Source organism: Bos indicus x Bos taurus, chromosome X (assembly GCF_003369695.1).
Source record: "Bos indicus x Bos taurus breed Angus x Brahman F1 hybrid chromosome X, Bos_hybrid_MaternalHap_v2.0, whole genome shotgun sequence".
NCBI lineage: Eukaryota > Metazoa > Chordata > Mammalia > Artiodactyla > Bovidae > Bos > Bos indicus x Bos taurus.
In genome coordinates, this window is record NC_040105.1 from 146,034,850 (window position 1) to 146,052,429 (window position 17,580).

At 36.6% G+C, this 17,580-nt stretch overlaps 1 protein-coding gene across 1 annotated transcript in view; it reads left to right on the top strand.

Annotated features, from left to right (window-relative positions):
• Window positions 1-17,580, top strand: part of KLHL4 (kelch like family member 4) — a 103,338-nt gene that overhangs the window by 66,982 nt on the left and 18,776 nt on the right. Inside the window, exon 9 of the mRNA XM_027534617.1 lies at window positions 2,780-2,992. Within this exon, the coding sequence (XP_027390418.1) occupies window positions 2,780-2,992 (213 nt within the window). The remainder of the gene's footprint in view (window positions 1-2,779; window positions 2,993-17,580) is intronic.

The following is a 17,580-nucleotide window of genomic DNA, read 5'->3' on the forward strand; positions in this document are numbered from 1 at the left end:
GATATTATTAGACGTTTCTACAAGCTTGAATTATTCTTCTTGCAGGTAACTTGTAATTGTGTTCTTTCTGAAAAGGGATCTTTGGAGATAATGACAAGCATATAGGAGGAACATGAATGATGAAAATTTCAGACACCAGGATGACAGTCTTGTGTGTCTGTATTGATTATTCATAAAATCAGTATCTCATCATATAACTGGGTTCAATATAAATTTTTATGCAGCTGTTTTTAGCACCTTGTGCATAAAGTAAGTGGAGAAAGCAATGGCAACCCACTCCAATACTCTTGCCTGGAAAATTCCATGGGTGGAGGAGCCTGGTAGGCTGCAGTCCATGGGGTTGTGAAGAGTCAGACATGACTGAGCAACTTCACTTTCACTTCTCACCTTCATGCATTGGAGAAAGAAATGGCAACCCACTCCAGTGTTCTTGCCTGGAGAATCCCAGGGATGGTGGAGCCTGGTGGGCTGCTGTCTATGGGGTCGCACAAAGTCAGACACGACTGAAGAGACTTAGCGGCAACAGCATAAAGTAAGAAGTGTCTGTTGGTTAACAGGAAACCCAGACTTATAGTGTTTTCAGGTTTAAAATTCTCCTAAATCTGATTATCTCTAGCCTAACCTTAATGATATCCAGTGACTGAGTAGTGATCTCCTATCTATTACAGAAGAAGCTGAAATAATTGAATTTAAATAATTTAATTTTGTCTTGCTAACTTGCTATTGTTCACAGCTGAGTGTGAAGGGCAGTTATAGGCATATAGTTTAATAAATGTTGATCTTCTCTATTGATTGGGATTAAATTTAAATTAGGCTAAAAATAATGTCAGAAAAACATCTATTTCTGATTCACTGGCTACACAAAAGTCTTTGTGTGGATCACAACAACTGTAGACAATTCTTAAAGAGGTAAGAATACCAGACCACCTTACCTGCCTCCTGAGAAACCTGTATGCAGGTCAAGAAGCAACAGTTAGAACAGACATGGAACAATGGACTGGTTCAAAATTGAGAAAGGAGTATGTCAAGGCTGTGTATTGTCACCCTGCTTATTTGACTTCTGTGCAGAGTGAAGTGAAAGTCGTTCAGTCATGTCTGACTTTTTGTGACCCTGTAGAATGTAGCCTGTCAGGCTCCTCTGTCTATAGAATTATCCAGGCAATTCTACTGGAGTGGGTCTCCTGCATTGCGGGATGATTCTTACAAGCTGAGCTATCAGGAAAGCCCCCTCTATACAGAGTATGTCATGCAAAATGCTGGGCTGGATGAATCACAAGCTGGAATCAAGATTGCTGGGAGAAATATCAACAACCTCAGATGTGCAGATGATAGCACTCTAATGGCAGAAAGCAAACAGGAACTAAAGGGCCTCTTGATGAGGGTGAAAGAGGAGATTGAAAAACTGGCTTAAAACTCAGCATTTAAAGAATGAAGATCATGGCATCTGATCCCATCACTTCATGGCAAATAGGTGAGGAAAAAATGGAAACAGTAACAAACTTCATTTTGGGGGGCTCCAAAGTCACTATGGATGGTGACTGCAGCCACGAAATTAAAAGAAACTTGCTCCTTGAAAGGAAAGCTATGACACAACTAGACAGCATATTAAAAAACAGAGACATCATTTTGCTGACAAAGATCTGTATAGTCAAAGCTATGGTTTTTCCAGTAATCATATACAGTTGTGAGAGTTGGTACATTAAAAAAGGCTGAGTACCAAAGAATTGATGCTTTTGAACTGTGGGGCTGGAGAAGAGTGTCCCTTGGACATCAAGGAGATCCAACCAAGCCTAAAAGAAATCAACCCCGAATACTCATTGGAAGAACTGATGCTGAAGCTGAAACTCCAATACTTTGGCCGCCTGATGTGAAGAGCTGGCTCACTGGAAAAGACCCTGATGCTGGGAAAGATTGAAGGCAGGAGGAGAAGGGAACGACAGAGGAGGAGATGGTTGGATGGCATCAGTGGCTCAATGGACATGAGTTTGAGTGGACTCCAGGAGATAGTGAAGGACAGGGAAGCCTGGTGTACTACAGTCCATAGAGTCACAAAGAGTAGGCCACAAAAGAGTTGAACAACAATAACAAATTAAAAACACTGCTAATCCACCCGTGGTGGATTCATATTAATGTATGGCAAAACCAATACAATATTGTAAAGTAATTAGCCTCCAATTAAAATAAATTTATATTAAAAAAATAAAAATACATACAAAAAAAATTGGCATTTTAAAATTTATGAGAAATGTTATAGATAATACATCTTCCTAGGAAAAAAATCTGGTTTTAGGTTTTATCCTATTCCCGTAGTTATTTGTTAAATTAATATCTTCTTAGTTACAAATGTTTTTTACACTAAATAAAATAGTTCACTAAAGCAATAGAGAGTTTAATGCTAGGCAATTAAATCTAGCTAAAATTGTAAGGTTCCTGGATTTGGGTTTTGGAAAGATCTTACCATCTTTAAAAATGTTCAGCTTTATTGTGGTTTAGTAGATAAATACTACCAATGCTTTTGTTATCTCTTTCCTTTCTCTGTAGTTTATTTCCTATATAAACCTTTAATCTATTACATAAAAGAAACTTTCAAAAAAATTATGAAGCAGGTAGGCTTGGGGTAAGGTAGACTTTAACAAATGCCTTCACAAATTCAGGCCTTTTGCTATAAAATCCTGAGGGAGTAGAATACACAGTTCAATGCTGTGTGTGGTATATTTTCACTTTAATTCTATGCACAAATATACACACACACACACACATACTTCTGTCTTTATTCTAGGCTATATGCTATTGGTGGACGTGATGGAAGTTCCTGCCTCAAATCTATGGAATATTTTGACCCACACACTAACAGATGGAGTCTGTGTGCTCCAATGTCCAAAAGACGTGGAGGTGTAGGAGTTGCAACATACAATGGATTTTTATATGTGGTTGGGGGTCATGATGCCCCTGCTTCTAACCATTGCTCCAGACTTTCTGCCTGTGTCGAACGGTAAAATATTTTTATTTATTCATTATTTATTCCGTTATTTGTTTTTTTCAGAAATGAGAAGGATTTTTAAGCTGCCAAAATGTAGTCTTCCAAATAAGTGTTAATTCTTTCAGAGGTTTAATTTTTTTTTTAAACTTTATCCTTACTCCTAGGCTCAAAATATTTTGAAGAAATCTTGCATATGCATTCCAGATTCATCATGAGAAGTGTATGAAAAGAATACATTGTTTTATCATTTAATAGTCACTCTATAAAGTGAGACAGAAGTAAGAATAAATGTATTTTTATTACAAGCTATATCACTCAACTATTCACTGGCTCAAATCACAACTTCACGGTTTCAAAAACTGAATCAGTTCTCTAAGAAAAAAGGCTGCAGTTCAGTTCAGTTCAGTTCAGTCACTCAGTCATGTCTGACTCTTTGCAACCCCATGAATTGCAGCATGCCAGGCCTCCCTGTCCATCACCAACTCCAAGGCTTATCACTGCAAAATAAACAGAAACAAATATCCCAAAGAGAGGTGTTTATGATGTTCTGAACAATGACTGTATTGCATTAAGTATTTAATTCCTCACAGGTAGCTTCTTTGAATGGGAGACATTAATCTGGATGAACAAAGTGTGCTACATTTTTTGTCAGTCATATTACTTTGTAGCTTTATCACTCATGTTCTATTCCTAAATTGGGAAGATCCCTTAGAGAAGGGAATGGCTATACACCCCAGTATTCTTGCCTGGAAAATTCCATGGACAAAGGAGACTGGCAGGCTACAGTTCACTGGATCACAAAGTCAGACACGACTGAGCAACTGAGCACTGGATCACAAAGTCAGACACAACTGAGCAACTATATATATACACACACACACACATATATATACATATGTATAAAGTGAAGTGAAGTCACTCACTAATGTTTGACTCTTTGTGACCCCATAGACTGTAGCCTGCCATGCTCCTCTGTCCGTGAGGTATTCCAAGCAAGAGTACTGGAGTGGGTTGGCATTTCTTTCTCCAGAGGATCTTCCTGACCCAGGGATCGAACCCGGGTCTCCTACATTGTAGGCAGATGCTTTACTGTCTGAGCCACCAGGGAAGTCCTATATATATGTATATATACACACACACATAGCAGTTGATAATAGCCTAAGTCCAAGTGACAAATTTTCAGTCAGTTAAGTTATCAGAATTCAAAAGACAGATCAGTATGGATGGCATCTTTCAAGAGAAATTCATGAACCAGGTAGAATGTGAACTTTGTAGGCATAAAAAAGAATGGAGAGAATTTCAGGTCTAGAAAAAAAACACAACCCAAACCATGAAAGTAAAGGAGAAAGCTTCATAAATATGAGCAGAGACATTAAACTTAAAGGTATTTGGAAGAGCAATTAAAAACTCAATTACATACCAGATTTTTGATAGCCAAAAATGTCAAGATGAAAACTTTTGGATTTTATCTCGCAGACAAAAGGGTAATTAAATTTTGGAGAAATGGAATATTACAATGAAAAATAGTTTGGAGAAAATTGATTTAACAGTGATATATAGTTTGCATTCCCACCAACAATGTAAGAGGGTTCCCTTTTCTCCACACCCTCTCCAGCATTTATTATTTGTAGACTTTTGGATCACAGCCATTCTGACTGGTGTGAAATGGTACCTCATAGTGGGTTTGATTTGCATTTCTCTGATAATGAGTGATGTTGAGCATCTTTTCATGTGTTTGTTAGCCATCTGTATGTCTTCTTTGGAGAAATGTCTATTTAGTTCTTTGGCCCATTTTTTGATTGGGTTGTTTATTTTTCTGGAGTTGAGCTGTAGGAGTTGCTTGTATATTTTTGAGATTAGTTGTTTGTCAGTTGCTTCATTTGCTATTATTTTCTCCCATTCTGAAGGCTGCCTTTTCACCTTGCTAATAGTTTCCTTTGATGTGCAGAAGCTTTTAAGGTTAATTAGGTCCCATTTGTTAACAGTGTGGAGATTCCTTAAAAAACTGGAAATAGAACTGCCTTATGATCCAGCAATCCCACTGCTGGGCATACACACTGAGGAAACCAGAAGGGAAAGAGACACGTGTACCCCAATGTTCATCGCAGCACTGTTTATAATAGCCAGGACATGGAAGCAACCTAGATGTCCATCAGCAGATGAATGGATAAGAAAGCTGTGGTACATATACACAATGGAGTATTACTCAGCCATTAAAAAGAATACATTTGAATCAGTTCTAATGAGGTGGATGAAACTGGAGCCTATTATACAGAGTGAAGTAAGCCAGAAGGAAAAACATCAATACAGTATACTAACGCATATATATGGAATTTAGAAAGATGGTAACAATAACCCTGTGTATGAGACAGCAAAAGAGACACTGATGTATAGAACAGTCTTATGGACTCTGTGGGAGAGGGAGAGGGTGGGAAGATTTGAGAGAATGACATTGAAACATGTAAAATATCATGTAAGAAACGAGTTGCCAGTCCAGGTTCGATACATGATACTGGATGCTTGGGGCTAGTGCACTGGGACGACCTAGAGGGATGGTATGGGGAGGGAGGAGGGAGGAGGGTTCAGGATGGGGAACACATGTATACCTGTGGTGGATTCATTTTGATATTTGGCAAAACTAATACAATTATGTAAAGTTTAAAAATAAAATAAAATTAAAAAAAAATAAAACAAACAAACAAAAAAAACAGTGATATATAGGATAAAATGTAGGCAGAAAAGACTAAAGGAAAGCGTACAAATACTATTATTTTTCTTCTGAAAGGCATAATTGATAGTGATAATACTTTGTTTCTTACAGGGAATAATTGATTTTTGGTAGTTTTTTTTTTTTTTCCCCCTTAAGTTTAATCCTAAATGATTAGCTCCCTGCTACTCAGTGTATATCTGGAATGCTTTTCAAGAGATTGGTTCCTAACAGATGCAAACAAATTTTAAGAATTATGCAAAACATAAAGAAGGTCAATTACTGTCTCAAATGTTCAGTTCAGTTCAGTCACTCAGCCATGTACCACTCTTTGAGACCCCATGGACTGCAGCATGCCAAGCTTCCCTGTCCATCACCAACTCCTGGAGCTTGCTCAACCTCAGGTCCATGGAATTGGTGATGCCATCCAACCATCGTATTCTCTGTTATCCCCTTCTCCTCCTACCTTCAATCTTTCCCAGTATTAGGGTCTTTTCCAATGAGTCAGTTCTTCACATCAGGTGGCCAAAGTATTGGATATTATAGTTAAATATATGTGGGCTTTCCTGGTTGCTCAGAAGGTAAAGTGTCTGCCTGCAATGTGGGAGACCTGGGTTCGATCCCTGGGTCAGGAAGATCCCCTGGAGAAGGAAATGGCAACCCACTGGAGTACTCTTGCCTGGAAAATTCCACGGATAGAGGAACCTGTTAGGCTACAGTTCATGGCATCGCAAAGAGTCAGACATGACTGAGTGACTCAAATGAGTCAGTTCTTCACATCTGGCGGCCAAAGTATTGGATATTATAGTTAGACATATGTAAAAGGGAGCTTTTTCATATCAGTTTTCTCCAGAGTTAGCAAAGTAATAATTGATCACCTGTTCATTATGCCAGATTATTTTTTTAGGTTGGCAAAATATATATAACATAAAATTTATCATTTTAAGCATTTTTAAGTGCACAGTTCAGTATCATTAAGTACATTCACATTGTTGTGAAACATTATCATCATCCACCTCCAGAACTTTTTTCACTTCCTCAGATTGAAACTCTATCCTCATTAAACAATAAATCCCCATTCCTTCCTCACCTCAGTCCCTGGAAACCACCATTTTACTTTTTCTATGAATTTCATAATTCTAGGTACCTAATAAAAGTGGAGTCATAAATAATCCTTTTGTGTCTGGCTTATTTTACTGAGCCTTATAATTCTTCAAGTTTCATAAAAGTTATAGCATTTATCTGAATTTCCTTTCCTTTTGAAAGCTGAAAAATATGACATTATATGTACATACCACATCATTTTCTTTATCCACTCATTCATCAATTTACAATTGGAGTCGCTTCACTTTTTGACTACTATGAAAAATGCTGCTAGAATATACGTGTACAGATATCTGTTTGAACCTCTGCTTTCAATTATTTTGGGTATACATAGAAGTAGAGTTTCTTTATCATAAATTCTATTTTTAAATGTTTAAGGAACCTCCATACTGTTTTCCACTGAAGCTGTACTATTTTATATTCCCACCAGCAAAGCAAAAGGAATTCTATTACTGTACATCCTCACCAACACTGATTTGTTTTTCATAGCTCTCCCAATGGATTTGAAGTGGTATCTCTTTGTGTTTGTGATTTAGGTTTCTCTATTGGTTAGCTTTGTTGAGCATCTTAACGTGTGCTATTAGTCATTTGTACATCTTCTTTATAGAAATGTCTATTGCAGTTCTTTGCCCATTTTTATTTGGGTTGTTTGTCTTTTTGCTGTCAAGTTATAGGAGTTCCTTATATATTCTGTATATTAACCTCTAGTCAAATATGTGATTTGCACATCATTACTTTCATTCCATGGGTTGCTTTTGCACTCTGATAATAGCACCCTTTGATGTGCAAATGTTTTTAATATTGAATCCAATTTTTCTTCATAGTTTGTGCTTTTGGGGTCATATCCAAAAGATCTTTGCCAAATTCAATGTCATAAAACATTTCCCCTATGTTTTCTTATAAGAGTTCCATAGTTCTAGCTCTTATGTTCAGGCCTTTGATCCATTTGAGTTAATTTTTGTATATGGAGTAAGGTAAAAATACAACTTCATTATTTTACAGGTGGATATCCATTTTTCCTATGAATATGTGTTGAAAAGACTGTCCTTTCCTCATTGAATGGTCTTGGCCTCATTCACAAAAATTATTTTACAATGTATGTGAGGGTATATTTCTGGCTCTGTATTCTATATCGTTTGTAATTACATCTGTCACTGTGCCAGCACCACACTCTTTATTATTGTAGCTTTCTAGTAAGTTTTGAAATAAAGAAGTATTAAACCTCAATCTTTGTTCATCTTTTTTCAAAATTATTTTGGCTGCTCTGGATCCCCAAGATTCAATATAGGTTTATAATGGATATCTCTATTCCTGCAAAAAAAGTTGCTGGGGTTTTCATAGACATTGCATAGATTCTGTAGATCACTTTGGTGATATTGACATCTTAATAATATTGTGTCTGCTAATCCAGGAATATGAGATATTTTTCTCCCTCATGGTATCTTCTTTAATTTCTTCTTTTCCAGTGTGTTTGCATTTTATTTCTCTATGTTGAATAGAAGTGGTGAAAATTCCTATTATTGTCTTGTTCTTGATCTCAGAGAGAAAGCCTTCAGTCTTTCCTCATTAAGTATGATAGATCTGGGTTTTCTATATCTGGCCTTTATTATGTTAAGTTGGTTTTATTCTGTTCCTACTTTGGTTACTGCTTTTATCATTAAAAGATGATTGAAAGTATTTTGTTACATACTTTTTGTGCATTAGGTGAGAGAATATGTGTTTTTTTCCTCTTCTTTCTGCCAGTGTAGTGTATTCAGTTCAGTTCAGTTTAGTCCAGTGGCTCAGTCGTGTCTGACTCTTTGTGACCCCATGGACTGAAGCACGCCAGGCTTCCCTGTCCATCACCAACTCCAGGAGCTTTCTCAAACTCAGGTCCATCGAGTTGGTGATGCCATCCAACCATCTCATCCTCTGTTGTTCCCTTGTCCTCCTGCCTTCAATCTTTCACAACATTAGGGTCTTTTGCAATGAGTCAGCTCTTCGCATCAGATGGCCAAAGTACTGGAGTTTCAGCTTCAGCATCAGTCCTTCCAATAAATATTAAGGACTGATTTCCTTTAGGATTGACTGGTTTGATCTCCTTGCAGTCCAAGGGACTCTCAAGAGTCTTCTCCAACACGACAGTTCAAAAGCCTCAGTTGTTCAGCTCTCAGCTTTCCTTATGGTCCAACTCTCATATCCATAGATGACTACTGGAAAAACCATAGCTTTAACTAGATGGAATTCTGTTGGCAAAGTAATGTCTCTGCCCTTTAATATGTTGTCTAGGTTTGTCATAGCTTTTCTTCCAAGGAGCAAGCATATTTTAATTTCATGGCTGCAGTCACCATCTGCAGTGATTTTGGAGCCCCCAAAAATAAAGTCTCTTGCTGTTTCCATTGTTTAACCATCTATTTTCCATGAAGTGATAGGGCCAGATGCCATGATCTAAATTTTTTGAATGTTGAGTTTTAAGCCAACATTTTCACTCTCCTCTTTCACTTTCATCAATAAGCTCTTTAGTTCTTCAATTTCTGCCATAAGGGTAGTGTCAGCTGCCTCTCTGAGGTTATTGATACTTCTCCAGGCAGTCTTGATTCCAGCTTGTGTTTCATCCAACCTGGAATTTTGCATGATGTACTCTGCATATAAGTTAAATAAGCAGGGTGACAATATACAGCCTTGATGTACTCCTTTCCCAATTTGGAACCAGGCCCTTGTTCCATGTCCATTTCTAACTGCTGCTTCTTGATCTGCATACCAATTTCTCAGGAGGCAAGTAAGGTGGTCTGGTATTCCCATCTCTTGAAGAATTTTCCATGGTATGTTGTGATCTACACAGTCAAAGGCTTTGGTGTAGTCAATAAAGCAGAAGTAGATGTTTTTCTGAAACTCTCTTGCTTTTTCTATGATCCAATGGATGTTGGCAATTTGATCTCTTGTTCTTCTGCCTTTTCCAAAACCAGCTTGAATATCTGGAAGTTCTTGGTTCATGTATAGTATATAGTGTATTACTTGGATTGATTTTTATATGATAACCCATTGTTTCATTCCAGGAAGAAATCCCACTTTATTATGATATATAATCATATTAATAATCTGATGAATTCAATTTGCTAGTATTATGTTGAAAATTTTTGCATTCAGTATTTATTAGGAATATCGGTGTGTAGTTTTTTTTTTATAGTGTCATTGTGTGGTTTTTGTTACTTCTTCAATATTTTGAAAGATTTTTGAGAAGGATTAGTGTTAATTCTTCTCTAAATATATGAGAAAATTCACCAGTGAAGCCATCTGACCTTTGTCTTTTCTTTGTTGTGAGATTTTTCACTACAGTTGATCCTAAGGCAACATCAGTATGAACTGCACAAATCCACTTGTGTGGATTTTTTTTTCAATAAATATGTACTACAGTACTACTGGGTTCAGTGAAGCACAGGCTGGAATCAAGATTGCTGGGAGAAGTATCAACAACCTCAGATATGCAGATGACATCATCCTTATGCCAGAAAGTGAAGAGGAACTAAAGAGCCTGTTAATGAAGGTGAAATAGGAATGTGAAAAATCTGGCTTAAAACTCAACATTCAAAAAACAAAGATCATGGCATCTGGTCCTACCAGTTCATGGCAAACAGATGGTCAAACAATGGAAACAGTGAGAGACCTTATTTTCTTGGACTCCAAAATCACTGCAGATGGTGACTGCAACTATGAAATTAAAAGATGCTTGCTCCTTGGTATAAAAGTTATGACATGCCTCTTAAAAAGGCATATGACATGGCATATTAAAAAGCAGAGATATCACTTTGCCAACAAAGGTCTGTATAGTCAATGCTATGATTTTTCCAAAGGTCATGTGTGGGTGTGAGTGTTGGACCATATAGAAGGCTAAGCACTGAAGAATTGATGCTTTCAAACTGTTGTGCTGGAGAAGACACTTGAGAGTCCCATGGACTGCAAGGAGAACAAATCAGTTAATCCTAAAGGAAATCAGTCCTGAATATTCATTGGAAGGACTGATGATGAACCTGAAGTTCCAAAGCTTTGGCCACCTGATGTGAAGCACCAACTCATTGGAAAAGACCCTGATGCTGGGAAAGATTGAAGGCAGGAGGAGAACGGGATGGCAGAGGAAAAGATTGTTAGATGGCATCACTGACTCAGTGGACATGACTTTGAGCAAGGTCCAGGAAATGGTGAAAGACTGCCAAGCCTTGCATACTGCATTCCATGGTATGGCAAAGAGTCAGACATGACTGAGCAACTGAAAAACTGTTCTATAGTAAATACATGAATCCACTGATACAGAACCATGGATATGGAGGGATGACTGTAAAGTTTTACACAAACTTTCAACTGTACAGGGATCCTCTATCACTCACACCGTTCAAGGATCAACTGTAATTTGTTAGGAAACCTTTGATTTCCTTACAATTATAGATTTATAATGGTTTAATCTTGATGAGTTGTGAGTTTCTAGAAATGTGTCCATTTCATCAAGGTTAATCAAATTGTTAGTGAACAATTTTTCATAGTACTTTTATCATCTTCTCTTTTTCATAAAAGCAGTATTAATTTCCACATCATTTGATTTTATATGTGTTTTGTCCTTTTCTCAAACTTAATCTACCTAAAGGTTTATCAATTTTGATATTTTGTAGAACCAACTCTTGATTTCATTGTTTTTTTTTCTATTGTCTTTATATCTTTGTATTACTTATTTATGCTATAACCTCTATTATTTCCTACCTTATGCTAACTTTGGGTTTAGTTACTCTTCCTTTTCAAAGTGTAAAGTTAGGTTTTTGATTTGCAATTTTTTTCCTTTCATATGTAAACCTTTTACAGTTATAGACTCCTATCATTGTTTTCTTTGCATTCCATAAGACACTTGTGAGTCATGTTTTCATTTTCACTTGCTTCAAGATATTTTCTAATTTCCCTTATAATGTATTCTTTGACTTGTTTAAATGTGTATTCTTTCACTTCTATCTATGTGCGGACATATCTCTTTTCCTTCTGTTGTTGATTTAGAGTTTCATTCCACTGTGAAAAGACTGCATGTTTTCAGTCTTTTGAATTTATTAAGACTTGTTTTATGGCCTAAAATATGCTTTATCTTGGATAATGTTTCTTGCTTGCTCATGAAAAATGTATCTTCTGAGTTTTAGAGGAGTAGGTCCAATTGGCCTATAATTGTTCATCTTTCATGTACTTACTGATCTTCTGTCTAATTTATTCTATTCATTATTGTAAGTGGGGAATTGAATTCTACTAGTACTATAGAACCATATCTTCTTGATCTTCCACACCTCCTCTTCCTTCCTTTCTTCTTCTTCTCTTTCTGTTTCCACTTCTTCTCCTAGAATGTGTGTATTAACTCACTTGATGTCATCTCAGAATGCCCTTAGACTTAGTTCACTTTTCTTCATTTTTTTTCCTCCTCAGACTTGATCATTTTCAAAAGACTTGTCTTCAAGTTCACTTATTCTTCCTTCTGCTTGCTCAAGTCTCCAATTAAACCTTCTAGTAAGGTTTTAAATTCAGTCATTTCATCTTTCAGAGCCAGAATTTCTATTTTTTCTTCTTTATAAGTTATTTCCTCTGTTGACATTCTTTTTTTGTTCATTTATCATTTTCCTGTTTCCTTTAGTTTTTTGCCTGTTTTTCTTTTTGCTTTTTGAGAATATATGGCAGTTCTCTTAATATCTTTCTCTAGTAAGACAGATGCCTATATTTTTAACAAAAATGGCTCTGGAGGTTTATTTTGTTCTTTTGAGTAATATTCATTTTCCTATTTATTTGTATGTTTTGGGATATTTGTTGAAAACTGGATATTTTTAAATATCCTTGCCGATTGGCTCCATGCATAGGAAGATTGTCACTAATTAATCACTAATTATGTTCTGTGCTTGAGATCAACCTAGCATTAAGACTTGAGGTCTTCTCAGACCTTTACTAAATTCGTCTTTTTCCTGGGTGTGTGTGTGTGTGTGATTCTCTGTGTACATGGCTGCTTTTAAATGCCTTACTTTTCTTAAAAAAAAATATTTATTTTAATTGGAGGATAATTACTTTACAATATTGTATTGGTTTTGCCATTCATCTTTCTAAGAGTCTTGGCCCTGCTGTCTTTCAGGGCCTTAGCTTTCTATTGGAACAACCAGCAGTTTTGTAGTATCAGTAATCTCTTTTCTAAGTTGTCAGTGCATCTGTAATCTCCCCTCAATTTTCAGGAACTATGTGCACTACTTCTCATGGCTTTTCCTAGCCTGATATATGAACTATGCCACATTAGACTGTCTGAGCTCTGAGCTAGGTAACACAGAAAATAACCTCTTTGGGAACAATTGAGATGGGTTAGATTGTAGATTATTAGCTTTGCTCTTCTCTCTCTGATTCAGGAAAAGGAACTGAAGGAGCTGGGGCTGAGCTACTGCTTTCTCAAATACAAACCATGTCTTTCTAGGAGGGAGTTGGGTAACAGCAAGTAAGAATTTCACAAAATTGTCTACTTCTTTTTCTTTTTTTTTTAAATTTTATTTTATTTTTAAACTTTACAATATTGTATTAGTTTTGCCAAATATAGAAATGAATCCGCCACAGGTATACCCGTGTTCCCCATCCTGAACCCTCCTCCCTCCTCCCTCCCCTCCCCTCCCTCTCGGTCGTCACAGTGCACCAGCCCAAAGCATCCAGTACCGTGCATCGAACCTGGACTGCCGACTCGTTTCATACATGATATTATACATGTTTCAATGCTATTCTCCCAAATCTCCCCACCCTCTCCCTCTCCCACAGAGTCCATAAGACTGATCTATACATCAGTGTCTCTTTTGCTGTCTTGTACACAGGGTTATTGTTACCATCTTTCTAAATTCCATATATATGCGTTAGTATACTGTATTGGTGTTTTTCTTTCTGGCTTACTTCACTCTGTATAATAGGGTCCAGTTTCATCCATCTCATTAGAACTGATTCAAATGTATTCTTTTTAATGGCTGAGTAATACTCCATTGTGTATATGTACCACAGCTTTCTTATCCATTCATCTGCTGATGGGCATCTAGGTTGCTTCCATGTCCTGGCTATTATAAACAGTGCTGCGATGAACATTGGGGTACACATGTCTCTTTCCCTTCTGGTTTCCTCAGTGTGTATGCCCAGCAGTGGGATTGCTGGATCATAAGGCAGTTCTATTTCCAGTTTTTTAAGGAATCTCCACACTGTTCTCCATAGTGGCTGTACTAGTTTGCATTCCCACCAACAGTGTAAGAGAGTTCCCTTTTCTCCACACCCTCTCCAGCATTTATTGCTTGTAGACTTTTGGATCGCAGCCATTCTGACTGGCGTGAAATGGTACCTCATAGTGGTTTTGATTTGCATTTCTCTGATAATGAGTGATGTTGAGCATCTTTTCATGTGTTTGTTAGCCATCTGTATGTCTTCTTTGGAGAAATGTCTATTTAGTTCTTTGGCCCATTTTTTGATTGGGTCATTTATTTTTCTGGAGTTGAGCTGTAGGAGTTGCTTGTATATTTTTGAGATTAGTTGTTTGTCCATTGCTTCATTTGCTATTATTTTCTCCCATTCTGAAGGCTGCCTTTTCACCTTGCTAATAGTTTCCTTTGTTGTGCAGAAGCTTTTAAGTTTAATTAGGTCCCATTTGTTTATTTTTGCTTTTATTTCCAATATTCTGGCAGGTGGGTCATAGAAGATCCTGCTGTGATGTATGTCGGAGAGTGTTTTGCCTATGTTCTCCTCTAGGAGTTTTCTAGTTTCTGGTCTTACGTTTAGATCTTTAATCCATTTTGAGTTTATTTTTGTGTAAGGTGTTAGAAAGTGTTCTAGTTTCATTCTTTTACAAGTGGTTGACCAGTTTTCCAGCACCACTTGTTAAAGAGATTGTCTTTAATCCATTGTATATTCTTGCCTCCTTTGTCAAAGATAAGGTGTCCATATGTGTGTGGATTTATCTCTGGGCTTTCTATTTTGTTCCATTGATCAATATTTCTGTCTTTGTGCCAGTACCATACTGTCTTGACAACTGTGCCTTTGTAATAGAGCCTGAAGTCAGGTAGGTTGATTCCTCCAGTTCCATTCTTCTTTCTCAAGATAGCTTTGGCTATTCGAGGTTTTTTGTATTTCCATACAAATTGTGAAATTATTTGTTCTAGCTCTGTGAAGAATACCGTTGGTAGCTTGATAGGGATTGCATTGAATCTATAAATTGCTTTGGGTAGAATACTCATTTTCACTATATTGATTCTTCTAATCCATGAACATGGTATATTTCTCCATCTATTAGTGTCCTCTTTGATTTATTTCACCAGCGTTTTATAGTTTTCTATATATAGGTCTTTAGTTTCTTTAGGTAGATATATTCCTAAGTATTTTATTCTTTCTGTTGCAATGGTGAATGGAATTGTTTCCTTAATTTCTCTTTCAGTTTTCTCATTATTAGTGTATAGGAATGCAAGGGATTTCTGTGTGTTGATTTTATATCTGGCAACTTTACTATAATCATTGATTAGTTCTACAAATTTTCTGGTGGAGTCTTTAGGGTTTTCTATGTAAAGGATCATGTCATCTGCAAACAGTGAGAGTTTTACTTCTTCTTTTCCAATTTGGATTCCTTTTATTTCTTTTTCTGCTCTGATTGCTGTGGCCAAACTTCCAAAACTATGTTCAATAGTAATGGTGAAAGTGGGCACCCTTGTCTTGTTCCTGACTTTAGAGGAAATGCTTTCAATTTTTCACCATTGAGGATAATGTTTGCTGTGGGTTTGTCATATATAGCTTTTATTATGTTGAGGTATGTTCCTTCTATTCCTGCTTTCTGGAGAGTTCTTATCATAAATGGATGTTGAATTTTGTCAAAGGCTTTCTCTGCATCTATTGAGATAATCATATGGTTTTTGTTTTTCAATTTGTTAATGTGGTGTATTACATTGATTGATTTGTGGATATTGAAGAATCCTTGCATCCCTGGGATAAAGCCCACTTGGTCATGGTGTATGATCTTTTTAATGTGTTGTTGGATTCTGATTGCTAGAATTTTGTTAAGGATTTTTGCATCTATGTTCATCAGTGATATTGGCCTGTAGTTTTCTTTTTTTGTGGCATCTTTGTCAGGTTTTGGTATTAGGGTGATGGTGGCCTCATAGAATGAGTTTGGAAGTTTACCTTCCTCTGCAATTTTCTGGAAGAGTTTGAGCAGGATAGGTGTTAGCTCTTCTCTAAATTTTTGATAGAATTCAGCTGTGAAGCCATCTGGACCTGGGCTTTTGTTTGCTGGAAGATTTTTGATTACAGTTTCAATTTCCGTGCCTGTGATGGGTCTGTTAAGATTTTCTATTTCTTCCTGGTCCCGTTTTGGAAAGTTGTACTTTTCTAGGAATTTGTCCATTTCTTCCACGTTGTCCGTTTTATTGGCATATAATTGTTGATAGTAGTGTCTTATGATCCTTTGTATTTCTGTGTTGTCTGTTGTGATCTCTCCATTTTCATTTCTAATTTTATTGATTTGATTTTTCTCCCTTTGTTTCTTGATGAGTCTGGCTAATGGTTTGTCAATTTTATTTATCCTTTCAAAGAACCAGCTTTTGGCTTTGTTGATTTTTGGTATGGTCTCTTTTGTTTCTTTTGCATTTATTTCTGCCCTAATTTTGAAGATTTCTTTCCTTCTACTAACCCTGGGGTTCTTCATTTCTTCCTTTTCTAGTTGCTTTAGGTGTAGGGTTAGGTTATTTATTTGACTTTTTTCTTGTTTCTTGAGGTATGCCTGTATTGCTATGAACTTTCCCCTTAGGACTGCTTTTAAAGTGTCCCACAGGTTTTGAGTTGTTGTGTTTTCATTTTCATTAGTTTCTATGCAAATTTTGATTTCTTTTTTGATTTCTTCTGTGATTTGTTGGTTATTCAGCAGGGTGTTGTTCATCCTCCATATGTTGGAATTTTTAATAGTTTTTCTCCTGTAATTGAGGTCTAATCTTACTGCATTGTGGTCAGAAAAGATGCTTGGAATGATTTCTATTTTTTTGAATTTACCAAGGCTAGATTTATGGCCCAGGATGTGATCTAACCTGGAGAAGGTTCCATGTGCGCTTGAGAAAAAGGTGAAATTCATTGTTTTGGGATGAAATGTCCTATAGATATCAATTAGGTCTAACTGGTCTATTGTATTGTTTAATGTTTGTGTTTCCTTGTTAATTTTCTGTTTAGTTGATCTATCCATAGGTGTGAGTGAAGTATTAAAGTCTCCCACTATTATTGTGTTGTTGTTAATTTCTCCTTTCATACTTGTTAGCATTTGTCTTACATATTGTGGTGCTCCCGTGTTGGGTGCATATAAATTTATAATTGTTATATCTTCTTCTTGGATTGATCCTTTGGTCATTAGGTAATGACCATCTTTGTCTCTTTTCACAGCCTTTGTTTTAAAGTCTATTTTATCTGATATAAGTATTGCTACTCCTGCTTTCTTTTGGTCCCTATTTGCATGGAAAATCTTTTTCCAGCCCTTCACTTTCAGTCTGTATGCATCCCCTGTTTTGAGGTGGGTCTCTTGTAGACAACATATGTAGGGGTCTTGTTTTTGTATCCATTCAGCCAGTCTTTGTCTTTTGGTTGGGGCATTCAACCCATTTACATTTAAGGTAATTACTGATAAGTATGGTCCCGTTGGCATTTACTCTATTGTTTTGGGTTCAAGTTTATACACCCTTTTTGTGTTTCCTGTCTAGAGAATATCCTTTAGTATTTGTTGGAGAGCTGGTTTGATGGTGCTGAATTCTCTCAGCTTTTGCTT